The sequence below is a fragment of the Helianthus annuus genome, chromosome 8, assembly GCF_002127325.2.
Source record: "Helianthus annuus cultivar XRQ/B chromosome 8, HanXRQr2.0-SUNRISE, whole genome shotgun sequence".
Taxonomy (NCBI): Eukaryota; Viridiplantae; Streptophyta; class Magnoliopsida; order Asterales; family Asteraceae; genus Helianthus; species Helianthus annuus.
Genome location: NC_035440.2, coordinates 3,443,696 through 3,471,176, shown reverse-complemented (window position 1 = coordinate 3,471,176; position 27,481 = coordinate 3,443,696). Strand labels below are relative to the sequence as shown.

The 27,481-nt window shown below is 38.2% G+C and overlaps 1 protein-coding gene and 2 long non-coding RNA genes across 3 annotated transcripts; 1 reads left to right on the top strand and 2 right to left on the bottom strand.

Annotated features, from left to right (window-relative positions):
- Nucleotides 1-862: 862 nt before the first annotated feature.
- On the bottom strand, nt 863-13,878 carry LOC118481149. Its single transcript, XR_004864581.1, has 3 exons — nt 13,780-13,878; nt 13,419-13,680; nt 863-1,017 (listed from the first exon to the last, which is right to left on the bottom strand). It is a non-coding gene; the product is annotated as an uncharacterized LOC118481149 (long non-coding RNA).
- Nucleotides 13,879-14,010: 132 nt separating this feature from the next.
- Nucleotides 14,011-15,683, bottom strand: LOC110871789. The gene is made up of 3 exons (XR_002553942.2): nt 15,404-15,683; nt 14,312-14,402; nt 14,011-14,228 (listed from the first exon to the last, which is right to left on the bottom strand). It is a non-coding gene; the product is annotated as an uncharacterized LOC110871789 (long non-coding RNA).
- Nucleotides 15,684-20,105: 4,422 nt separating this feature from the next.
- On the top strand, nt 20,106-23,084 carry LOC110871784. Its single transcript, XM_022120515.2, has 2 exons — nt 20,106-21,005; nt 21,107-23,084. The coding sequence occupies exons 1-2, from the start codon at nt 20,225-20,227 to the stop codon at nt 22,153-22,155; spliced, it is 1,830 nt and encodes a 609-aa protein (XP_021976207.1). The 5' UTR covers nt 20,106-20,224; the 3' UTR covers nt 22,156-23,084.
- Nucleotides 23,085-27,481: the final 4,397 nt, after the last annotated feature.

The following is a 27,481-nucleotide window of genomic DNA, read 5'->3' as shown; positions in this document are numbered from 1 at the left end:
TACACATGGCATGTGTAAGTTAAGCAATTCTTTAGCGTACTGTATTTGCTCAATATTGTATTATATTTGATAAGCCAAGAAAATGTACCATAGCTAAAGCTTGTTTAACAACAATATCAATGGTGAATACACCCTCATAGTGGCTATGTTTGTGTTGTTCAAACAAAGAATTATTAGGTTTTAGTTCCAAGAAGAAATGTACCATAGTTGAATCTTATTCTAGCAAGTACATCTATCTTACATGTTTTTGTTATAAAAGAAGGCATAAAAAATCACGGTTTGAAAAACAACACTACATAGACCATGCAAAGGTATTTCGCTAATTGCTATTTACTAAAGCCGAGCCGCCATATACTAATCCATACAAAGCACTGTAGCAAGTTTGATCACGTGTCCTCAAAGAACATCTTAAGGTGAAAAGTTCAATTCTTGGAAGGTCTATGTATAGTTGTTTAATAGGAGTTGATTAGGACTAGAAGCGATTAATATCTTTAAAAAGATTCCTAAATTCTTGGTACAAAATAGGGATACGCATTTGGTACTGGGTATTCGGTACCAGTACCCATGTTTTTCATTTTCCGGTACCGGTACCCGTTTTCCTCGCTTTCCGGTAGCGGTACTTTCAATACCGGTTTGGTACCAATCTCATCCCTAGTACAAAATTAGTTTCAGTCTTTATTTGTTCGGGGCCTTTGACATGATCCATGAGTGTTTAGTCTTACCTCCAGTATATTATTTAAATTATTTGTTGGAGAATTTAGAATGTAATGGTTGTTTCAAGAGGCATGTGTTCACTTTTAGAACGAACTAGAAATGTAACCTGCCGCGATGCGGCGGGGGCTAAATTTATATTCATATTCAGTAGGTTCTCACTGAGTCGCATCGACGTAGTTAATTACATAAGCTAGAGCAAAACTCATGCCAGGCACTTTGCCGGTCTAAGGAGAACTCTTGCCATGTATCCCCTTCAAGATGTTTGTAAGCATCCTCTCCCACAACTGCTCTAAAAACTTCTACCTGTTTCAATGAAAATGGCCAATTATCATTCCCATACTTCTCTTTAATATAGAGAAACAACTGAAAATGTTGGCAGCCTGCTGCATTGAAGTCAGCACTTGGCAGAAGCCTTTTTGAACTCATCTTTTTTATACCTTTTTTTTTCAAACCGAACTACTGGTTTAGGAAAATAAATGCTCTAAATGAATGAGACCCTTCTGCAGTAGGACAAAAATCGTGGTTGTATAAATGATCAAAGGAATACCTTTTAAACAAACAGAAAGTTTTGACCTTGGCTAGTTTATCGTTTTTACTTTTAGCAAAATTACAAAGTGTAAGAATACAGAACACAATTATACCACAAAAATGATACTACCAGTTAAAACCCGGTATTGGGTATTTTAATACCCGGGTCCGGGTATAGAAACCAGTTTCAGGTATAAATTAGGTATAAATTGGGTATGAAATGGGTACGGCTCCGGTTCTTGATATTAAGGTCTAAATGTATACCCTATGTGTACCCTACGGGTAGGGTCGGTTTTGGGTTGGGTTCATAAATACCCGGTTCTGGTTTTTTTTACCGGGTCCAGTTCCTGTACATTTGTGCACCTCTAGATCTTTCTTTTCCATAATCAAACATTGAAAAACCTGGTACTATAACGTGTCAAAACACATAACATGTTTTAAAATAAGTAAGGAAAATAAGGATGGCATAAGGCGTGTGTGGGTGGTAGATGACTCAACGACCCGACCAACTCAAATTTTTCAAATTTTACAGTCGAGTCAAAACGTAGTATATGTGACCTTATTCATACGTTGGAAACGTACACAATAAAGCACGAATGCATACACCAAATTTACGTATGTATTAAAGAAATATTGGATTGTATATTGTCTCCAGGGGTCCAAGTGATATTTTATAAAGTTCTTAAAAATTTAAGGGGTTAAAAATGATATTTTCTAAACTGAAGGGGCTTACAAGGAGTAAAAATGAGATTTGAAAAAGTAAAAAAGGTAAAGTGAAATATCTAGGGTATAAATATGAGATTTTGACAAAGTTGAAGGTTAAAGTGAAATGTGTAGGTCCCTGTTTCGCGGAGGATTACGAACCTAAACCTTGTTATACAAACCTACTAGCGAGTGCGGAATCCAAGCTAGCAAGCAAACCGAGTTAGTAGCAAGTAGAGAAACAAACACACAAAGATTCACCGATTAACACTAGTCGTATTAATGCAAATGAAGGTTCGGTTACAAGCTCAATGTTTACAGAAGTGTTCTATAAACTCTCTAAGTGTGTGTGTGAGTTCTGGGCAGAATGCTCTCTAAGCTTCTATCTCTCGGGTGTGTGAAAATGGCAGAACTCTAACACTCAACACATGCATGGGTATATATACCCAGCTCAGCAGGTCTGCTCGAAGGATTCGACAGATGGTCCGAAGGATCATCTGTCGACCACATGTTACACGAAAGATCAGCGTGGACCTCGAAGGATCATCCTTCGAGGTCTAATGGTCGAACCATGGTCGAACCATATCTTTCGATCACCTCGAAGGATCAGGTGTATCCTTCGAGGCTATCCTTCGATCAGAACATCTTTCAACTGTTGTCCAAGTCAAACCGGAGGATGGTTGACTTGGTCAACTTACAATACAAATCAGGACATCGTTTATATCAGACCGAATACAGACAAAGTACAGACACAAGTGCACCAACAAACTCCCCCTTGGCTGTAGCTTTGTCTTTGATCTCTAAGCTTTGTCTTGTTCTTCTAAAAGTGTAGACTTGTCTGGAACTTCGACAGTCTTTGGTCTTCAGGTCTTCAAGACTCTGATGTCCTATCATGTCTTCAATGCCGGAGGATCTTCAAAGTCTTCACGTCTTGAAAGTAGAGAGTGTATCAACAAACTACCCGTATCATGTAGGAAGTGTGTTGACAAACTCCCCCTTAACATAAGCTCCCCCTTGAGTTATGCTCGTGAAAAGACTTTATCTTTATGAAGTGAGATCCTTGTGGTGTTGATGATGGCCAGCGGCAACTCGATCATCTTCATCTTTTGAGCGCCTTCTCGTCGTGTCTTCATTCCAAGGCTTGTCATCGACCATGTTCTCCTAGCCTTTAGAATCTGCACATGCAAGAAATCTAAACGCGTAATGAGAACAACTGCTTGGAATAGTATAAACAAATGACACACGAGTGACCATGTCAAAATCAAACACCGTCCGACAGTTTGAAAGTTTAATAAATTTATCAATTTTAAATTCTAACTTTCAAAATCTGCAAATTTTGACCGTTTATGAAGATTTAGTCAGTTCGGTTTTCAGTCAGGTTTCAGGTAACGAAGACTTGAGCTCCAACATCGTACGATCGAAAATAAAGCAGAAATAAAATCTTTTTGGCTTTTATAAAGTTTATATTAAAACACGCCTAAAATCTTTTTGGTATTTTTGAAATTAAAAGATAACAATTTAAAATCCTTTGAGTGTTATCAAACGACATCACCGCTAATGTCGTGCTGATATGCACCAAACGACGAAACTGTTTAAAAGAAATAATAAAAGTTAAACAGTAAATAAATAAATATATACAAACATTCTTTTTGCGAGTTTCGAGGGTAAGAGAATCATATCAGTGTACGGTCATGCCAAAACACTCTTGTTGTTCAGTTAGTTAACATTAAGATAAGCATCCTATAACAATTATCGGTATTGTTGTCCACTTAAGCTCAACTTATCAGATGTAATCATGGCGAGGGGATACGTTAAGGTATGATTTATACTTACCGACCGGTGTTCATCCACATCACGACACATTCCCGTATCAAGGTATGCACGAGTGTTCATCTTACCGGTGAGTATACCGATTATCATCTGTTTGACCGTATAAATTGTGAGATACTCACTTATTTTGATTTGAAAACAAGTCCTATGTGATATAATCACTTATTGATGAGGAACTTGATTTTCGTATGCATGAGGGCACAGGTGCAAGTCCGTGAACAGGTCAGTACTTCCGTACAGCAGAGAGACGAACTTGACACCCGGAAAAATGTGATATTTTATCACTTATTTGATTTGGACATGTGATTGTTTATCACTTATTGAGGTCGAATGCAGTATGCAATATGTACACGTATGTATAGTATCATGGAAGATCTAGACTTGCGTCCCCGTTATTTTTCGGTAAAAGATACAACCATGATACCCAGATGATAAGCAGCATAAAGACCGAATATCTCAGAACCTCGGCAATCTATCAAACGAAATTTCGGTACTAAGACCATATGCCAATGAATGGTTCCCACCTGATCTTCAGTCGATTAAGATTTATATCACCCTGCACACTTTAAAATGATTGTGAGCCTACCGATACATCTTATATAGAGCTGCTTATCGTTTTTCATTTAAGATTTAAAGAGGTTTGGATAGACCACTGATGTACTATCATTTTCTCTTTTTCTCGCCAGGAAACTCATTTTTGTTTTTCTATTGTTTTTGTGTTTTTGAAATTTTTCGATGTTTTTGTATTTTCCGATTTTTGGATTTACTCCCCCTAAAATCAACAAACTAAGATAAATTTAAAAACACAAAGGTATTTACAAAGATGATTTTCCGATGTTGGTTTACTCTTGCTTGACCTTAATGCCGTTTACCAATAATAAAAAGTCAAATCTTGATTTGTCAAATGCTTTGGTAAATAAGTCGGCACGTTGGTCATCGGTGTGGACCTTAACAACATCGATTAGCCTTTTCTCAAAGCAATCACGTATGAAGTGATATTTGATTTCGATGTGTTTGGTCTTTGAATGCTGCACAGGATTTCTAGTGATATCTAAAGCAGCAGAATTATCAACGTAAATAGGAGTAGTTAGAAATTCAAAACCGTAGTCCCGCATCTGTTGTTGGATCCAAAGAACTTGGGAGCAACAACTTGAGGCAGCAATGTATTCAGCTTCGCATGTTGATGTAGCTACACACGTCTGCTTCTTGCACTGCCATGTGACTAGGCGATTTCCTAAAAACTGACATCCAGCCGTTGTGGATTTGCCGTCGATTTTGCATCCGCCAAAATCAGAATCACTGAAAGCTACCAATTCAAAGTTATTATCCCTAGGGTACCACAGACCAGTGTCAGGGTACGCCTTCAAATAACGAAAAATCCTTTTAACAGCAGCAAGATGTGAGGCCTTCGGGTTAACTTGATATCTAGCAAGCAGGCACGTTGGGTACATTATGTCTGGCCTTGATGCTGTGAGATACATGAGAGATCCGATCATGGCGCGATAGATAGAAGGGCTAACAGCTTCTCCCTTCAAGTCTGGAGTAATTCCGTGATTAGTTGGCAATGGGGTACCAATGGGCGTTGCATCAGACATCTGGAACCGGCTCAAGATGTCACCAACATATTTAGTCTGATGGATGAATATCCCAGACTCCGTTTGTTGTACTTGTAGGCCCAAGAAGAAGGTCATTTCCCCCATAGCACTCATCTCGAATTTATCCTGCATAATGCGCTCGAATTCCCTACACAAGACATCATTAGTAGAACCAAAAATAATGTCATCAACGTATACCTGTACCAGAAGAAGATCTCCATCTTGTTCTTTTATGAAGAGAGTACAGTCGATAAGACCTCTACGAAAACCGTTCTCCAGCAGATAGTGAGATAAGGTTGCATACCAAGCTCGTGGTGCTTGATGAAGACCATAAAGAGCTTTGTTGAGCAACCAAACCCGATCGGGATGGATAGGATCTTCAAAACCTGGAGGCTGTTCGACGTACACCTCTTCTTCAACCACACCGTGTAAGAATGCACTTTTCACGTCCATCTGATAAACCTTGAATCCTTTGAAGGACGCATAGGCTAGAAAGATTCGAATTGCTTCGAGACGTGCCACTGGTGCATAGACTTCGTTATAGTCGATCCCTTCAATCTGACGAAAACCTTGAACGACTAAACGAGCTTTGTTTCGGATAACAACTCCGCGGTCATCCTTTTTGCATTTGAAAACCCAACGGGTACCAATCTTCTTGTATCCAGCAGGTTTCTCTACTAGTTTCCAGACACCCAGCTTCTGGAATTGTTGCAGTTCTTCCTGCATTGCTTCAACCCAAGCATTATCTTTCAAGGCTTCTTTCCACGTTCTTGGTTCTTCTTGTGAGACATAACACGCGAAGGACCAGTCGTTTTGTTGTCCGGATTCTCGAATGGCTGCATACAAGCCTGCATTGTTGTTGTTTCGCAACATGTTTCTTGTTTGTACGCCACTTTGCACATTTCCAATGATGTTTTGTTGAGGATGGGTATTATGAATCCTTGTTTCTGGATTATCTGGAACTGGAACATTTATACCCAGGTTGTTAAGATTAAGATCAACAACCAATTCAAGACCCGGAATTGACGAAGAGGATGATGCAGTAGCCTCAGCTGTTCTATGAGCATCTACTGGAGGAGTACCCTCTGAAGTACCATGAACTGCTGTTGTAGGAGCTTCTTGATCTGCATCTAGAAATTCATCATCCTCTGAAGATTCGTTCAATTCGTTTGCATCATGAAAATCCTCATTGTTGAGAGTATTGTTGTTCACCGAAGACGATGGTTCTTGATTCACAAGAATTGGACGAACCACCGGTGAAACTGTTGCATTGTCACTCTCGAAAAACATCCTAGCCGCAGCATTTTCTTCAACGGCTTCAACATTGATCGAATTGAAGAAGTCATCGTACTCAAACATCCAAGGTTGACCCGGATTTTTGACTGGCAAGGTGTGCCTTTGTACTCTGACCTCAGACCATTCCTCGATCCTTTTAGTCTCTAGATTCCAGACTCGTAAGTTGGGAGTGGCATACCCAAGAAAGTATCCATCAATTGCTCTTGCCCCAAACTTTCCATTAGGATCGATGATAGTGCATGGAGCTCCAAACGGTTCTAGATAAGACAAATCTGGTTTCCGTTTTTGAAGAAGCTCAAAGCAGGTCTTGTTGTGTCTTTTGACTGTAAGGACTCTGTTCAATGTGTAACATGCAGAGGCCACAGCTTCAGTCCAGAATGGAATGGGTAGCTGCGACTCTACCAACATTGTCCTAGCAGTCTCGATCAATGTGCGGTTCTTACGTTCAGCGACACCATTCTGTTGAGGAGTATAGGCTGCACTAAACTCATGAAGAATACCTTTTGAAGTGCAGAACTCCGTCATGGAATGATTCTTAAATTCAGTACCATTGTCGCTACGTATCCGCCTAACCTTCAACTTATACAAATTCTCAATCTGAATGATCAAGTTTTTGATAATACCAAAGGTTTCACTCTTGTGTGCCATGAATGCAACCCAAGAAAATCTTGAATAATCATCAGTAACCACGAGGCAGTATTGATCACCCCGAATACTCTTGTGCTTGACAGGACCGAACAAATCCATGTGCAAACGTTCAAGAGGAACTGCCACTGTGTTGATCTTCTTTGTAGGGTGCTTCTTCTTTGTTTGCTTTCCTTTCTGGCACGAAACACAGATGTCTTGAAGATGGAAATTTTTGAGGGGAACACCATTCACCAATTCATTTGAAACCAAATGATTCATTTTGCGTAAGTGAATGTGACCCATTCGTCTGTGCCAAGAGATAGTGTCTTTTTCTGTGGCTTTGGAAACGAAACAAGTTGCTTGTGCAGACGTAGTAATAGCCTGGCTCATGTCAAGGACGTACAAATCATTTATCCTTGGAGCCGACAAGAGAATCCATTCTTTTGGAATTTTGAAGCCGGGTTTCAGCACATAACATCCATTAGCATCAAAGTGGACTGAAAATTTCTTGTCACAAATTTGAGAAACACTAAGAAGATTGTGATCAAGTTGTTGCACAAAATTGATCTTGTCAAAGCTGACAATCCCGTTAGATATCATTCCTTCACCCGTTATGTATCCACCTTTATCTCCAGCAAAAGCAACATAACCTCCTCTAATAGATTTAACGTCGTAGAGAAGCTTCATGTCGCCTGTCATGTGCCTGGATGCCCCACTATCAACAATCCAATGACTACTGATAGTTCCTCCTGAAGCACCCTGCACATGAACTCAAATGAATTAGTTGGAGATGGGGACCCAAGCCATTGTGGTCTTGGGTCTTCCATTTTCATCAATGACAATAACTTCTTGTCTTTGATGGTTGGTGAATTGTGATGGTCCCCCTGATTCAACAACCGTTTTTGGTTTCCAAGTCTGTTTGGTTTCACCAGTGTTTTTCTTTAAAATTTTAACTTCTTGATGATTTGAAGTTTTAGAATTTTCTGGTTTTACAACAACAGATTGTTTATGAACCACATCGGTTTTAATCGCTTTTTCAATTTTCTTGACCTGTTGCCGTTTCTGTTTCTTTTCCCTTTCTTTTACAAGTCGGGGATCTTGTTTTGTGGAAACAGATGGCTTACGGTCAGTCTTACCACGGGGATCATCAACCTTTCCTTTCTGCTTATGAAGATATGGGCAGTTTCTAATAATGTGCCCAATGGTTCCACACTCAAAACATGATCTTCGTTCTACAAACCCCGAAGAATCATGTGATCGTCTAGCCGATGATGTTGAACTTTGTGAACCCGAGGTACTAGGTTTTGAACTACTTGGTTCATTTCTTTTCTCGACAATAGCTTTCTTGACAAAATCTAAGTTAGATTGATTTTCAAACTTTTCAATTTTGTCTGTTCCCGTCGATTTCACAAAGTTAACATTCTTCTTCTTCTTTTGATTCGGCTTCTTTTGCACTGGAGCCGGTACTTTACCTTTGGGTTTGGTGTGATTTTGCTGAGTTGGCACTGTTGGCAATTTCTTGTTGCCAAATTGCTTTCGAACTTCAGCCTTTGGGATTGGAGGACACTGTGTGACTGTAACTTTAGGTCCTGCCTTTCCCAAGAACTTACTTGTCGAATTCTCAAAGACTTTGCAGATTAAGGATTGATTAACATTCTTAATGGGAAAATCTTTGTCTGAGTAAATTTTATCATCACCAACTAGAGTGTACAGCAAATTCACACTCTCCGGCTCTCCTGCAGATGAGGACTCAGTTGCAACAGTCTTAGCGGGTTTGACAGGGGGATCACATAGAATGTGATTCTCAAGAGGTATGTCCTCATTTTTGACTACCGCATCAGACTTTGCTGGGACAGTATCATCAGATTCATCATCAGACGAATCAGCATCCTCAATCACAACTGGAGGATCTTGATTCTGTTCAGCACTCACAAATGTATCTGCTGACACATCTGAATCTGAGGATACTTCCTTTTGGTATCCGAGTCCTGCAGCAAACTCCTTAACATCTAGAGGCACAGTAGGTTCAAAGAAAACCCTGTCCTCTTCATCAGGCATGGCATCATAATTATGTCTCACTGGTGGTGGACACTTCTTGTAGCCAATGCATGTGACATCTCTCTTTTCCTTCTGAACGTCAATGATGTGATCTAACACATAGCTAGAACTCAAATAACTGTCTAGCTTGAGTTGGATCGCATCACTTTCGGTTTTCACACAAGCCATCTCTTTTTGCATACTCTCAAGGCGAGATATATACAAATTAATATCAGTTTGTTTTCTTGAAACCATTTTAGTCAGTTCAGTTTTATCCTTCTTTAATGTTTCAATTACTGACTTAAATTCTTTTTCATGGTTTTCATAAAACATGTTGGCTTCTGTGCATTTAGAGAGATCCACAGTCAACTTCTGATTGTGGAGAAAGGTCACATCATATTTTTCTTGCAAAGCGTCATGCTTACTTTGCAAGTCACTCAAATTCTCATTCACAGTAGTATGTTTGTCTTGCAAGTCAAACAAACTAGCTTGTAAAGCATCATGTTTGCCTTGCAACTCAGACATACTTTTCTCAAGATCAGCACATCTAGCATGCAACCTAGCACATTCATCACAATTAACAGCAGTGGGTTCATCGACACATACCTGACTTGATGAACCGTCGACATTAGCCATAAAGGCTGAATGGAGAGAAGACGAAGAGTAAGCAGCTTGATCCACCAGAATAGATCTTCTTTGAGTTTCTGCTACAGCTTCCCCCAAGAGTTCATCAATGTCAATATCATCCGAAACATTAGATGTCTCACCCACATGATCATCACCAGAGTTGGATGATTCTTCATCAACACTCCTGCTGTATCCAGAGGAGTCTTCATCTTCAGACGATTCATCACCACTGGCAGAAGATTCTCCACCATTGGTGTGAACCAGCTCCTTCACAATCTGAGCAAAACATGCTGTTCCATCAGGAGCATCACCACCCAACTGGATTGACCAGTCACAACCTTCATCCACCTGAACTGCAAGTGCTCGGTTGGTTTGGTTGTTGACAGGCACCAATGTACGATCATTGTTTCTGTTCTGCTGGTTGCCTTGGTTCCTGAAGGGGTTTTGATTCCCGTGCTGGGCTGGCTTTGTACATTCCCGTTTAAAGTGGCCCCGTTCACCACAGTTGAAGCACTTAACAGCTTGCTTATCGAACCCATACTTGGTGTCTCGCTTACTTTCCAAGCTGGTTCTTCCAGTACTTTCCATCCAATCCTTTGCTCTTCTCACAGCACTCGCAAAGGCCCACTTGATGTCCATCAAGTCCATCTCCTCCTTATCAATCTGCCTGTAATCTTCTTGTGTCAGATTAATGTTTCCAATCTGACCTTCTATCAACCCACAGTACGCGCTCACTACAGTGTTAAGCAGCTCCATGTGTTCCTTAGCTACTTCTACACTGATTTTAGAGAAGCTTGACGTGTCGAGCTGTACTGTACTTGACTTTGATTGTTGACCTGCAGCAGATGATGTTCCTCCATAACATGCATATTGAGGTTGTTGAGCAGGAGGAGGATGAGGTGGTTGTATTGGATTTCCATACAGATCTGTGGTTGGAGGCGGCTTTACAGGAACTTGCACTGGATTGCCATACATATCCGTGCTTGTGACAAACGCCGTTTGAAGTGGAGCATGTGATCCAGCTTTTGCAGATGAAGTAGTGGAGGTGCCATAATACATCTCTGGATTCTGTGGCACTGCAACTCTCTTTGCCTTCAACGTTTCTTCCTGATCCTTGTTCTCCAGAAGCTGCACGAAATCGTTGATATTGGTAGTTCTCAACGTTCCGTTGTACTTCAAGATTTCCAGGAAGTTGTTCCATTGAGGAGGCAATGCATCGGCAAACTTCTTTACCACCTCTGTTGGAGTCGTTGTGACTTCAAAGTTGGTCAGCTCAGTAAGTAGGTGATAGAAACGGCTTGTCATATCTCCTAAGGACTCCTTATCCATACATGTGAAGCCATCAAATTCTTTCTTCAGTAGATCTCGTCGTAGTTGACGTGTGGCTTCATTACCTACTCCTCTTGTCTTCAAGGCATCCCACAGCTTCTTCGTAGTCTTGAAACTGACGAACTGATGATAAATATCCTTGCTCAGTGCTTGAGTAAGAATAGCGTATGCTTTCTTTTCTAAGTCATACGTCTTCTTTTGATCATCAGGAAGATCGGCAAATGTAGCTGTCGAAGAAGCAGCAACCTCGATAGTTTGATCGAATTCCGTAATGAACCGTAACCACAACTCTGTATTTTGACCAAGAATGTATGTATGGAAACGATCAACCCATCCTGGATATTCATGAAGATGCATCAACTTTGGAGGCCTGTTCAAACTTCCGGTTTCACTTTCGCTTAGAAGAAGACTTTGAATACTCGGAGTTTGATTTGAAACAAACGCCCATTGACCAGCTGGAGTGGCATTTGTTTGTGAGGATGTAGATACCGGAGATTCGGCCCATGATGGAGATTGACTAGTATTCATGTATTTTCCACTGTCTGGAGCCGGACTTCCCCACCAACTCGGATTCATGATAGATAAGCAAAATAAATGCTAAGTAAGAATGATCCGAAAGATACACAGCCGAAGGATCCTGGTTGAAGGATCTGAAATCACAGAAACTTGTTAGCAATAAACTGACCACAGTCGAAAGATCGATTTATTGTTCGAAGGATCAACAGTATTCGAAAGATTACTGTTGACTCTCGAACAATGACTTCGAAGGATTCAAGAGCTCGAAGGATTCCTTTTTGAAAGATCCTTATCTTTCGAGTTAACTCTTTATCTTTCGAATAACAGATCTCGAAAGATTCACCAATACGAAGGATCCTAATCTTTCGGACACTAATCTTTCGAAAAGATTCCTCTGTCGAAGGATATGTTTCAGACTTCGAAGGATGGGTCGAAGGATATAAATCTTTCGAGCCCTCCTTGATCGAAAGATATCGAAGGATGATCTTTCGATGTCGAAAGATATCTTTCGAGAGCTCTGACACAATCTGATCTGATGTGAAAGGTTGGTGAAAAGGTGACAGGGGTTGGTGAAGTTGCTTTCGGCAGAAAGGATGTTTCTGCACAACTTTCCACCAAACTTTTTGACTTTCAAAAATTATACCCAAAAAGGCAAAACCTTATCCTCAAGTTCAGTCACCGGAAACACACCGGAATACCACCGGAAAACACAAGGTTTTCTAAAAACCAATTTTTATGTTACCCAACCCAACCTGACCACTCCCGGTTAGTTTAGACACGTTTTTACTCAAAGAAAATGCAAGAAACTTAGTAAAAACAGGTGCAAAACCAAGTGTTTCAACACACCAAAACTTGTAAAAACCCGGTTTTAAACAAGGTTAAGAGCCTTAGCTCTGATACCACTTGTAGGTCCCTGTTTCGCGGAGGATTACGAACCTAAACCTTGTTATACAAACCTACTAGCGAGTGCGGAATCCAAGCTAGCAAGCAAACCGAGTTAGTAGCAAGTAGAGAAACAAACACACAAAGATTCACCGATTAACACTAGTCGTATTAATGCAAATGAAGGTTCGGTTACAAGCTCAATGTTTACAGAAGTGTTCTATAAACTCTCTAAGTGTGTGTGTGAGTTCTGGGCAGAATGCTCTCTAAGCTTCTATCTCTCGGGTGTGTGAAAATGGCAGAACTCTAACACTCAACACATGCATGGGTATATATACCCAGCTCAGCAGGTCTGCTCGAAGGATTCGACAGATGGTCCGAAGGATCATCTGTCGACCACATGTTACACGAAAGATCAGCGTGGACCTCGAAGGATCATCCTTCGAGGTCTAATGGTCGAACCATGGTCGAACCATATCTTTCGATCACCTCGAAGGATCAGGTGTATCCTTCGAGGCTATCCTTCGATCAGAACATCTTTCAACTGTTGTCCAAGTCAAACCGGAGGATGGTTGACTTGGTCAACTTACAATACAAATCAGGACATCGTTTATATCAGACCGAATACAGACAAAGTACAGACACAAGTGCACCAACAAAATGTCCACAAATATTCACTTTTAAGATTATGTATAATATAATAATACTTTTAAGGTTAAAGTTGAAGGTTAGTACCTATGCGCCAACCATTGGTATCAATATTCTGACTGATATTTAACACCGATATTTCACATGGGAACCGATAACCGATATATCACCGAATTAATTGCATAGTGAAGAAGTTGTTTTATGTTTTTGAGAATTGCTTGGACTTTTGAAGGTTTAGAGACGGCTTTCTCAGCTTCAGCTTTCCCATAGCGATCAGCGAGTGTTGGCGTCAAAGGAGATGCACCCGCAGTTGCATCAGATGACAGTAATCTTCTTGTGCTAGTAAACCCTGCCATCATTATATAAAAAAACATTTCATCAAAGATGGCAAATTAGATAATGTAAATCAGATCCGAAGTATCAAATAAACCCCCGCGTTAACTGATACATATATAATCCTGAGTTTACTCGTTGGTAAATTCTTAGCTTGGTGATATATCTCAGCCCAAAATAGGACAGTTAGAGTATATGTTGAGAAAAACAGTAGACCGGGGGGGGGGGGTAGTGAAGAGGCGTTTTTGGGCGTATTAACTGAAAAACAGTTAGGACAGCTTGATGATATTGCATATTAACTGAAAAAATTTGAAAGTGAAATGTTTTCAAGAAAGTCCGGGAAAAAAAAAATTAAATCTAGCCATTTGTTTATGACCGTTGCATCTCGTTCTGATTGGTCGAAGATTTGCCCCTTGAGCGTGTTTCAAAACACGCCACAAACCATTTTTTCGCGAATGACGCCCGATCACACCGGGGGGGGGTGAAGGGGCGTGTTTGGGAATTTTTTTTTTAAAAACGCCCACTACGGGCGGTCTAAGTGAAACCCAAAGACAATGGCACGCACTGCAAAAAAACCGAGCGAGTGATATATTTGTCACCATGAATCGTTTAAAAGAAAATGATTCAATAGATGGTTGATGTTCTACCTCCATTTACAATGAAGTTAATGAGGTAGAAAACTTTTTGTGTTGTCCAACCATACTCAGGCACTCTTAGCTGAATCCTAATTAACTGAATCTGCAATTATGTAGAGCCATGGAACACATTTAAAACAAACAATTAAGACATAATAACTCTTTTTATTGACAGGTGACAAGCCCAAACTGAGAAAGTTGTCACACCATATTCACAATTTCACATAAACATGAACATGAACAAATTGCTTATAGCTTGTAGAAATCTTTTTTCATGTAGGAAAACCATAATATAAGATAAAAAAAAGTTTTGGTAGCATAAAATTCAATATTCGAGAATGGAAGCATAGTTTGTTATTTACTGCCATGTAAAACAATTCTGGACCAGGACCTAGGACTTGTCTTCACTGGCTTACACACGTTTACCATTTTATACCTTGTGTTGTTCATATTATGAAACTAATATTTTTTAAGATAATGTTAATTTATGTTCTTTATTTTTATTTTGTTTTCATCAGTCGCTTAAGATTAGCAACATAGAATAATATTACAAGCCAGTGATAAACATATATCTACAAGAACACAGAACACAACTTAATTCATGTGAAGATGTACAAAACTGCAAGTTACATGCATCTAGATGGACTTATATACTATCTTGATCACAAAAGAACATAACGGGTGTCCTTCCGTCTATATAATCTTCTTTCCGTAGCAAGGACAACTTCTAAACACTAATTAGTAGCTAGTGAAAATCAATACACCAACCAAGCATACAACTTTTACATAAACAGGTTATATGATTGCAACACCTCACAAAAAAACAGTTAACCAATTAATTTCAAACTTATAATCCGCTCTTTAAAAAGATTTATACTTGATTAGTGCACATGAAATACAGTCAAAATTGAAAACAAATCGGTTCATTAGCAATGATCTTCAAGTAGTAGTTTGTAACTTTTTAGCAACCCATTTAAAATTGACCAGCAACCACAGTACCAAACTACCAATCTACCACAGTGTTAATTCACGAAAAATCTCATTCAGGCATTTTATACAATTGATGTGCAATTTCCGGTCACAAGATTAACAAAAATCTCTTACCTAACTGGAACCCTAGCCGCCAACCAGACTGCAGACGTCCTCAACACCTTGACGACCTGGTTTCAAAAACCCCCAAACTGGAACCCTAGCCGCCATCGCTGCCAATCTGGTTATCGTAGTCGTCACCATCATCACCTTCATCGGGTTGGGGTGATTGGCTTCCGCTTCCTTTCATCGGTTTCTCTCTCACGTCGTTCTCTCTCCGTCTGTATTTCTCTGTAAATGTGTGTTATGAGTTTGGGTAAAATGAGCAGAAAGGACGAAGTGGTAGAAAACCCCAGTGAAGATGTATCCACAAGTTATAAAGAAATACCTTTTAAGCATGTGGTACAACCTCTAATGCAACAAAATGTTGCAAATTAGAGTATTATATAATAATTTTGGTAGTTCTCTCGAAATATCAAACCTAATACAATGCATATTGAAAAATAGAACCTAGTATGTGTGTGTTGTGTAATTCGTATGAACTAGAATAGGGTGTAACCAAAATTGGATTTCGAATTGGGGGATGAAGAGATCAACTGCCAGATACTGCCTCTAGATAGTTTTTATTATAAAAAACTAGTTTACAATCTTGTGTATTATACGGGTTGATAAATGTAACGTTATATAGTTAATAATAATTAAAAAAAAAACATATGCATTGCATGATAAAATAAACCTGTATTATAATATAACATAATGTAATTTGTCAACATATAGTAGTCAAGATATGTATTTAAAAAAATGTAATATTGACGTGGCAGTTATAAATTTTGTTAAGTTAATTTTAAATCAATATTTATTTAACCGGGTATTAAGATTGATTTTTTTAGTGCCACCTATTTTTTATTATTTAACCTGTTGTATTTTTTACCATCCAACCACATTAAATATTTGAATATTTTTAAAAACACTCATTAAAACAATTATCATCATTATTTTTCGTTTTTTTTAATATTTAGACAAACATAACTTTGAACATGGTGAAGTTTATATAAGTAAAATATATAAATATCCATAATTTAGTAGGAGAGAAGCGGTAAAACCCAAAAGTAGATGTCTCGTGTGCCCAGTTGTTTTCTTTTAATGCCTTAAAAGGTGCATTAAACTTCCGTTTCGACCCGAGCCAGGGGCTCTTCCCCTTGGCCCTCCAGTGGGTGCCGCCCCTAGGACCTGCTACCCAGGGGTGTTGCCCTTGAATCCTCGTTGTTGCCCCCTTGGAACACCCATTAGGGGTTTCGTCCGAACACTTAAAATTATAACAACTCATACAAGCGTGCACTCGTGCACCACCTAACTTGTTTGATGTGTATTAAATGAGTAAATTACTTTTTCAGTCCCTTTGTTTTAGCGGTTTTAACCACTTTAGTCCAAAATTAAAAGGTTTAACATTTTGAGTCTCTAACCGCTTATTTTATAACGCTTTGAGTCCCTGTGTTTTAGTGGTTTTAACCACTTGAGTCCAAAATCAAAAGTACATGTGTTAAAAATTGGACTCAAAACGTTATAAAATGGGCGGTTCGGGACTCAGTGCGTTAAAATTTTTGACTTTGGATTCAAGTAGTTAAAATCACTAAAACACAATAATTCAAAAAGTAATTTATCCATATTAAGTTCACTTTAGTCGCCAAATTAATCCCAATTACACTAAAATATCCGACATTATTATCTTCATCTGTCTAGAAAAAGAATTACGTGTAAGAAAATTAGAAAGATGCAAAGTTGTAAAAAGACCATCACGTCTTTTTCTTTACTTCTAAGTAATAATTGGAATATTGGAATATTATATTTGAACAATATGTGTGTCTTACAAAAGAAAAAAGAAAAAATAATTAGAATATTAGATTTGAACAATTTACGTGTATTGTACAAAAGAAAAAAGAAAAAAAGCAAAAGTAAAAAATAATTGGAATATTTGATTTGAACAATTTACGTGTATTGTACAAAAGAAAAAAGAATTTACGTGTATTGTACAAAAGAAAAAAGAAAAAAAGCAAAAGAAAAAATAACTGAAATATTAGATTTAAACAGTACAAAAGAAAAAAGAAAAAAAAACAAAAGAAAAAATAATTTGAATAATATATTTGAACAATTTATGTGCATTGTACAAAAGAAAAAAAGCAAAAGAAAAAAAATGATAAAGAATCAAAGAGATGCTACTCTGAATTCCTTTTGAATTTTGGTAGAGTGAGTTAAGAGGGATTGCATATTCCTACGTGTCAAATATGTTTTATTTTTGGAAGGCACGTGTCAAATATGTAACTTGCCTTGTTATATATAGTTGCATCTTTATATCTTTATTAAATGCTAAATCAACCAAAAAGTTTTAAGAAGAAAATAGTTTTAATGGAAAAAAAAATTAGTTGCTAGGTTTGTTAAGTCATGAAGTATGACTTTTGTTGTAGGAATGTGATAGCGGCCACATCATGGAATACCGAGATTGCAGTACCTTGTTTAGGTCCCGCTCCCAACAGAGTGGGCGGAAATTAGGACGAGAAGAGAAAAAAATAGAATAATATGGTCTGGTTTGGATGGATTTTATGCCTGATTTTACAAGTCTGTTTGTAAGGGGGTGGGGGTGGTCAGTAGTGATAGAACTCACAAGCACCCAATCAAGTTCCACCATGTCATCAACCATTTTTCCATCACTCACAACATTTTTTAGTGGCATTGCCTATCACTCACAACACCCAAAAATAAACCCCAATGTTCCCTCACAACACCCATTTTCCACAGCGTGATAAAATCCACGTGTGGAATATTGCACGCGTTATATACTATGGTGGCGATGGTCTTCACAATTGTTCCACGCGTTATAATACGCTATCACGCGTTATAAACCATCCGCCCCCACTCCCCTAAGCAACTTGAAAAAACAAGTAACTTGACAAATTAGCAACAATATAGGATTAATCTTCCCTGCATAATGCTATATATATTGTAAACTAATAACACATTAATACAAAAATAATGAAATCTTTAATACGGTCTTGGATGTAAATCCATATTCCTGTGAAACACATAAATTCTTGTATTAATTTCTTTTCTTGCAAGATTAATTAGTGTTCATCTTATTTTGGTATCACTTACACTAAGGCTCGAGGGAGTGGTAGGGGCTTTATCACGCCATCTCAGCGTCACGTCACACAGGGGGCTTTAAAATCGATCCCTTCCTTTAACTTGCAGGGTGTGGTATAAATCCCCCATAACGTTGATACCCCCCCCCCCCTTTCAGTTGCATAATGGTCACTTTAACCCACCCACATCGAAAATCCCATTTTTCTTCCGTTAACACACCGGCGAGAATATGATAGCGCCCCCCTTTCATTTGCTCGGTGTGGTCTTTAGCGTCCCGGGACGCTATAGTTGCTTAGTTGGTGAGGTGGCGTTAAACCACACCCCCTGATCTAAACGTCTGATTAGTAAAAGAGGAACATATTTTAATTTTTTTTTAAATTTTTTTAAGGGTGTATAGAATAAAAAATAAAAAAATAAGAAAACATAAAACAAATGCCATATAATCACACCTTCTTTTCTTTTTCCTTTTGTGTAATAGATATGTTTTGATATGAATAGTTCATGACTTTAAACATATATTCCTTTCCCTTTAAAAAATACCATGCTTAAACATCTTCATAGGAATATTCATGACTTCAAACATATTTTCCTTTCCCTTTAAAAAAAATACCATGCTTAAATATTTCTGCTTCTTAATGCCAAAGCCGTATGTATCCTACCCATTTCGGCGCACCAAGCAAATAAACGCTGAACTGCACCCACAGAGAAATCGACCGAATCTGCCCCTATCCAAGACCATTCGTCCCGCTGAACCAAGATAAATATGGGCTGTAAACTAGCTGTGATACGATTAAATTCTTCCACAGCTCAGAAGCCGTGGTCAGCTGAGATTTAAACCGTCATCCCACTTGGTAAAAATTAAGTTCTAGGAATAACACACCAAGATACTCATGGACTTAATGCACTTTGATAAAAATTCATAAACTAGATAACAACTAATTAATGCAATAAAAATTCATAAACTAGATAACAACTAATTAATGAAATTGACAATGGCGCTTTTATGATTTATCGAAAAAAGTTGATAATTTCAAGATATTTTTTAACAATTGCCTGCTTATAATATTCTAAAACATCATTTAATATGCTAATGTGTTGTAGTTTGGCCCTTTGCCCGTTTGGGTCGGGGGTGTTGTCTTGTATTGGCCTTTTGCCCGTTTGGGTCGGAGGTGTGTTTTAATGAAGTTTAATTTAAAAAAAAAAATTAATATGCTAATGTTATTATAAGGGTAAATTCCACTTTTGGTCCTTTATGTTTGTAGCGGGTTGCAACGAATGACCTTTAACTTCAACAATTACAGTCACAATCGTTTATTTAGAAAACTCATTACACCTTTGCAACCCGCTACAAACATAACGGACGAAAAGTGTAATTTACCCTTATTATAATCAGGAATAATAACATTAACAGATCACAATTTCATGTTACCATCCAACATGTTTTTTTTTTTACATACAAGACTTGATAATGAAGATAATTTAATTTGCAAAATGTGTTTTTAATCTGCAATCATATAAATATATATATATATATATATATATATACTTTTAGTACGTGATGGGTAACATAAACTTGGTAATGAAGTTAAGTATGTATATTTATGCCTATAAATGCTAGCTCATCCTTTTCATAACTCACCCGCATCACATCTTCGTTTGCTCCTCTATCTTCCCAATTCTCTTTTCATTTCATTTGTTGTTTACCTTTGTGTCTGTTTCTTCTCATACTATTTTTTTACTAGAAAAACAAAAAAAAAACTTATGATGTTTGAGCACGAACATCCATTAAATCTTACAAATTTGTGGTCGGAGGAAGAGAATGAAGACTATGAAGAAGACAAGGAAGAGAACGAAGATGAAGTAGATGCAAAACAAGACTTCCGATGTTTGTGTTCCCGGTGTCATGAAGAAATCAACTGGTTCCATAGGTATTACTACTCTTGTTCTACATGTAGTGATTTTTCTATCCATAAGTTTTGTGCAGAGCTTCCCGATAGATTGGAAGACATTTGTGAGGCTGGTCATACTCTTGGCTTCTGCCTAGTTAACTACTATTGGAATTGTAGTATTTGTAATCGATTTAGGAAGCCTAGAGAGCTACTTTACCGCTGTAATCTTTGTGATTTTAAGGTTGATGCAAATTGTGCTAAAAAAAGGCTACAAAAGAATATCATCTATCATCCTAGCCATAAACACCCACTAGTTCGCATCCCCAGACAAATTTTAGACGAGTGTGATGCATGCGGGAAGGAGCATAAAGGGATCTTTTATCATTGTCCCACGTGTGCTAGTTCTTATTTCATTCATAGTGATTGTGCTTTTCTACCGAAAAAATTGCAAATCCAACATACGACAAATGATATCTACTCCCATATTCATCCTCTCACCCTTGCTTATTCCTTTCCAAAAACGGATATAGAATCCAAAAGATACCCACGGTGTAGGGTATGCCGTCACGGGTTTTCTTCTAGTTCACATCTTTGGCTGTATAAATGCGAGAAATGCAGATACTATACCCATCTAGATTGCGCAACATCTCCAGGTAGACCTACCACCCTACCTAATATATATGTTTATAGTTATTTCTAAATATGTTATTGGTTCTATGTTTATCTAATATTTTAATGTTGTTGTTTTCACCAGCTACAGACAAAATGATTAAAAACTACGACGATGTTGAACACCCTGATCTTCTTCATCTTCCATTTCCTGATCCATCTTATAGCCTACTAAAACACTTGTTTTTCAAAGAAAGTGGATCAAAAACACATGAAGTGAGTCATCAACACCCACTAATCCTGGAAGATAGCCGAATATCCTACCATGACCCAACAAAGAGGATTGAACTTTTGTGCAATGGATGTTTAAGACCAATTACGAGTGGGCCAGTTTACGTGTGTTCTAATGAGGAGGGGGAGCATTGCAACTTTGTGCTCCACGAGTGGTGCTCCCGACTGCCTACTGAACTAAAAGACCACCCTCGTCACCCACGACACCCCCTGATTCTCCATTCAAAAGTCATTGGTAAGTTTTTCGGGGTCTTCGCTTGTCGTCTTTGCGGGTTAAATTGCAATGGATTTGCTTATTGTTGTGTCGAATGCGATTACTACATCGATGTTAATTGTGCCTTCCTACCTAAAGAAATCACTCACAATTCTCACCCGAATCACCTCCTTACATTTGATAGTGATTCATACTTCAGTTGCCATAGTGATGACTTTGTAATACACTTGAGGGAGGCTTTGTTGATACCAGAGACAACTACACACAAGTGTGACAAGCATCCTATGAAACTGAGTTACTTTCCCATTGAGAACCATATGAGTGACTATTTTTGTGAAATTTGTGAGGAGGATTTAAATCCTGAGTATACATTCTATCATTGTCGTGAGTGTATGCAATCTATGCATACAGCTTGTGCTCCGTCAATACTTCGTTATGAAACATATGCCAAAGATGTTGAATATGGTGCTTACGTTCATCGCTATGTAAATGTGAAATTTGGGGGCACATATAACAATATTGAAGTCCATCCACACCCCCTTTCATTCGTTCAAGGGGTTGAAAGCGATGGTCTTTGTCACGAGGATGGTTGGCGCAGTCTCCATTACGAGATGATCTTTAAGTGTTTAACTTGTGAGTTTGTAATTTGCTACGATTGTATGAAGAGTCTTTGTGAAGAAAAAAACTAAGCTATTTGTTTTCTCATCAAGTAAGGTGACCGACCACACACGTTGACTTTATACTTGAAGTCTTTTCTGTTTAATTTTTTCTTCTTTTCGATGTACTAAACAAATTGAAGTTAATACATGTGTTTGCTTTGTAATCCACATGTCTTTAGCAGCTTTGTATGTGACAACCCGAACTTCCGAGGTTAGTTGTAATCTCAATTCCGCGCTATTTCTCTTTCATAATCTTTGCTTTGTTAAACGGGTAACCGAGTCCGGCCCATACGAATCAAATTACATACATTGTTTGGGCTTATCAAGCCCATGATTATGCTTAAATTTATGGATCAGCCATGATTAGATTTAATTTATAGATCAACCCACTTAAATAACCCATGCCCATGCCCGATTTAATGTATAGGAATCGCATAACACATATGTTTGGGCTTGAGCCCATGCCCGATTAAATAACCCACGGCCCTAAACCCTTTGTTAATTAGTTATCCAGCCCAACCTCTTGTGCATTGATCCTTAGTGACCGGCCCAGCTACTTGTTTGAATAATCAGCCCAACATTAATCAGCCCAACATATCATGTATACGTATTATAATACAAATCAAACACACCAATTGAGTCTATAATTATAACAAACCCCACGCCATTATCGATGAACAACCCAAATCGTCCTAGCTTCCCTCTGATCGTTCATAGCCGATCGCTCATAGCCGAACTTTGGTGAACGATTATCTTTCCATCAGAATTCTCGGTTAGTACATAACATCTTGACTTCTTTGTGGTCTTAGTTGATGTTTGTTAGTTTAGGGTTATGCAATCTATCTGTGTGCAAACATGTTTACGAATCATCATATGGTTATGAAAGTGATTTATTAGGCCTATATGTTTATGAAAGTGATAAAGTCCGATTAATCTTTGTAGAATCTGGCTCAACTATATGCAATCGGTTGTTATATGAATTATTATGCGTGTGCTAGGGGATCTTAGATGACATCGATTTATTGAATATGAATGTGTGCGAACCACTGAACCATTGTTTTAAGATGCCTGTTAGTCAATAATGCCGACATAGGAGTCTTGATCGGATGGGGTTTTGAACCTATGCATGGGGGTTGGGGTTTGTTAATAAATGTGTGTATGAAACTGTTGTGTGCAAGTATATATGGTTGACAAGAATTAACTGTTAAGCCCAAGGTTGATTAATATTAATTATACACCCATGACTAAACTGAATCTTTATTTGAATATTTATGATAATGGTGAAATAGAAAACGTTAATATTGGGTTTTGTGAGTGACTTGCCTGCAAACAAAGGATCCAATTAAGATCAAATGGGCCGGCTGAAATCATTTATGTATTTGGGTTGTACCCTTGAGTTGGGCTGTGTAACTTATTAGGCCTGAATGACATGGGCCGCACACCATAGGGGTTAATTAATGGGCTGATAATCGATTTTTGGGACATGAATCTGTATTATAAACTTACTATGACATCTGAATGATTTCACGGTGATAATCGGCTGATTATGTACATGATTTCGTGCCACGACTAACATGTTTACTTGAATGCGAAGTAGATCACTTGACTGGTGCTATAGTGCAATATGAACTTGTGTTGTGAATGTAACCAGGATTCGGATACTTGCTATAACTTATGTAACGATGTGTGTAAAAATTCATGAGTGCGACTTGTGTAATATGTGATATGATACGTGGTGCAGTGTGAATACAAAACTGATTGATATTGGTACTCATGATAGGACGTTTTTGATCAACTGTAAATCAACTGTAAAACAAGTAACATAACCTACCGAGCACTCTAAGGTGAGTTCACTGCACTTTTCTCAAGCATGCGTCCCGGTGGTTTGGGACAACTGGTAAACATTTGGAAGGGAAACATTGGGTAAATAACTTAATCGGTTTTGGTTATTGCCTGGAGGGCAATGGGGGTGATTAGTTGATAGCGCTATTAGGTGGGAAACCTCACACCGGGCCGTAAGGACGGGCGTGAACTAATTATCTGGGTATGGCTATGGTTGTTAGAGGCACACTCCTCGGATACATATGGGCACTCTCCCTAGGGTATCTAACGAAGGCAACATAGCAATCGGTCGTTAAGGGGTACCCATTCCCCGGATACACGTGGGCACACTCCCTAGGGTATCTAGCATGAGCAACAATGTATCGCAGGGTTAAACCGCATTAACATTCATATGGTAACATAACTTGTTAACAAAACCTTGAACTCACCAGCGTAGTCTGACACACTTGTTTACATGCTTGTAGGTGATTACTGAAGGAACTTGGGAGCTTGCTGTCTGATGCTGCTGGAGTGGTTGTGGTCATGATAAACCGTTATCTTAATTTGCTTTTGATACATTACACATTGATACTTTTATGCTTCCGCTCAGTACTTGGTTTTGATTTAACTTTTCAGATGTTACATTAATTTCAATTGGGTATTTTATTATATGGTAACTTGTGTTTGATATGATTGGTGGCTCTTTGTTGAATCGTTACACCTCCATCAGGGACACGTCCTAGGTGGTAATTTGGGGGTGTGACATTGTATGCATTAGTTGTTTTTTGAATTGAAATGTCGTTTGTTGTGCGGATATAAGGAGATGATGTACGAGAATATTCGGGTATTTAACCGAGTATGATATTACTTATAGGAATAACTAGGTTATAACCCGGGAATACTCCCGGGTTGTGAATCTTTATATCTAAAAAAATAAATATGCATCTATATATATTAATTAATAAAAATATACCATGTAGTTGTGAATCTTTATAACCCGGGAACTTCCCGGGCAGAAAAAGTCAATTTATAATCTAATTATGTCATTAAATAAATTAAAAAACATGTTTTCAAACGTTATTAAGTGTTTAAATAAATAAGTTAAAATTGAGAATAGAAAAATTAACCTTAAAAACAGTAATGTGTTTATGGAAACAAAAACCACTTTAGAAAGAAATTAAAGGTATCTTTAAACCTAAATAGGAAAACTCATAAGTGACAAAACTAACAATATGAATTTCAAAAGATAATGACATAAAGTCTCATGATTTTTTAACATTCACAGTGACAACCCGGATATGCGAAAATAAATCGATCCATAACATACCTCTCATATGAATAGTCGTCATTGTTTTTACTCACAAATCTTTTTGAGAAACACAATATCTAACCATAAACACACAATCTAACAATATCTTGAAGAAAAACAAAGAATTTTTTTTCACATGTTGATGTTTTTTTGTTGTACACAAACACAAATCGGAAGATCGAGAGAATCAATCATGAAAAAGAGGATTAATGTCACACCCCCAAAATCCACCTGCGGAGTATCACCGCTTGGGAGCGTGACTGACCAGGATCAAGCCACCAATCATATTGAACATACATTTAATATTAAGTAAAATAACTGAAAACCATCCATTCAATACAAAAGGTGATCAAACAAATCATCATTTCAAAATGTAGCGGAAGCATAGTAAATAAACCAGTAGTAGTTAACAGTTTTAAGTGTCATAATAGCTCAACAGAAAAGCCACGATCCTTGTCCACAACGACCCGCTTCTCCAGAGCAAGCTCCAAGTACCTAACGATCTGCAAGGCATGTAACATAATGATCAACAAACTAGTTGAGCGAGTTCACAGAAAGTAAATGCGTAATAGTAAGTTCGTTTGTAACAGGTGGCTCTACTGGGCCGATTGTATGTTCTATTGGTGGTGGTGTTCCACGTTACTGGTGGTGGTGTTCCACGTTACTGGTGGTGGTGTTCCACGTTACTGGTGGTGGTGTTCCACGTTACTGGTGGTGGTGTTCCACGTTACTGGTGGTGGTGTTCCACGTTACCGGTGGTGGTGTTCCACGTTACTGGTGGTGGTGTTCCACGTTGTATAACCGCTAGACTACTCGTAACTATAGGTATCCTTCACAACCGAGGATAGTAAAGTGGTAGTCTAGTCATAGTGTCAATAGAGTATCTAATCAACCTTTCAACCCCATTCCCAACACCCCGGGAATCCCATGCCTTGGTAAGAGTGTGAACTCACCTTGGTTTGCTCGGTATGCTAGGTTATGCACTCACAAGTAATTAATCACGTCCTATTGTATGCACGTATAACAAATCAGTTCATGTTCGCAATGATACGCATGCAATTTAATGTTCACATAGCAGTCAGTTTGCATAGCGGCACAACACGTATTATTGCACGTATACAAATGTTAACGTTCATCAAGCATGGCATGCCAAATAGATCAAGCATATAATTCCATCTTTCAAAGTATGTTCATAATCCCTAATATCTTTCGATCCAGCTGTTATCTTTCGACACATAGTGATCTTTCGACAAACAGTTATCACAGTTATCATTCGGACCGAATGTTATGTTTCGAACCAATGTCATCTTTCGGTCAATGCTATCCTTCGGTCAACACTACTATGGTTCGGTCAAAGCTATCCTTCGGTCAACACTACTATGGTTCGAAGGGCATGTATCTTTCGGTCTCAACTATGTTTCGAGTAACTACCATCCTTCGACAAATAACAGTTACGTTTACACAATGTTTCCAAGTTTATCCGATTATCAATTAACACAATTTTCACAAATCAGCTAACATCAACAAGATCAAACAAGCATAAATCCCATGTTTATCAAGAACCCTAATCTGAATAACAAGATCATTCAAACTATCCAATTTACACATAGGTGCCGATTACGTAAACATGTCCGATTACAATATTCTGCCGATTATAGACCTGATTAACATAAACATCTAAACAACCATGACAATTCAATTCGTATATTATCCGATCATCGTGCAAATAATGTCCGGTTCTAACAACATATTGCAATACTAACATACAAATCCGGTTATCATAGCCGATCCACAAAACATTATCATTGAACATCATCAATACAGATCCGATTAACATATTAACCATATATTGCAAGACAATTTATTAATCACAAAATCAAAGCATCATAAACAACATCACATACTAACCGGAAATCTGGATTACGGAATGAAATCCTTCGAACAGGGAATGGGTCTGCTATATGCCGTCACACACACAAGGGAACTAGGGTTTTTGAAAACTAACTGTCGACTTACATGCAATTAACGTATTTAACTCGTATCACAGGAATGGGCCAAGCCCATCAGATAGACTGGGCCGAAAGATGTCGAAGGATAGAGTCCTTGGTCGAAGGATATGTTTCGAGATCCTTCGAACCGGAAGTTGATCCTTCGAATCGAAGGATATGTTTCGAGATCCTTCGGACTGTACGTCATGTTTCGTGATCTAGACCAAGTGTATTAAAT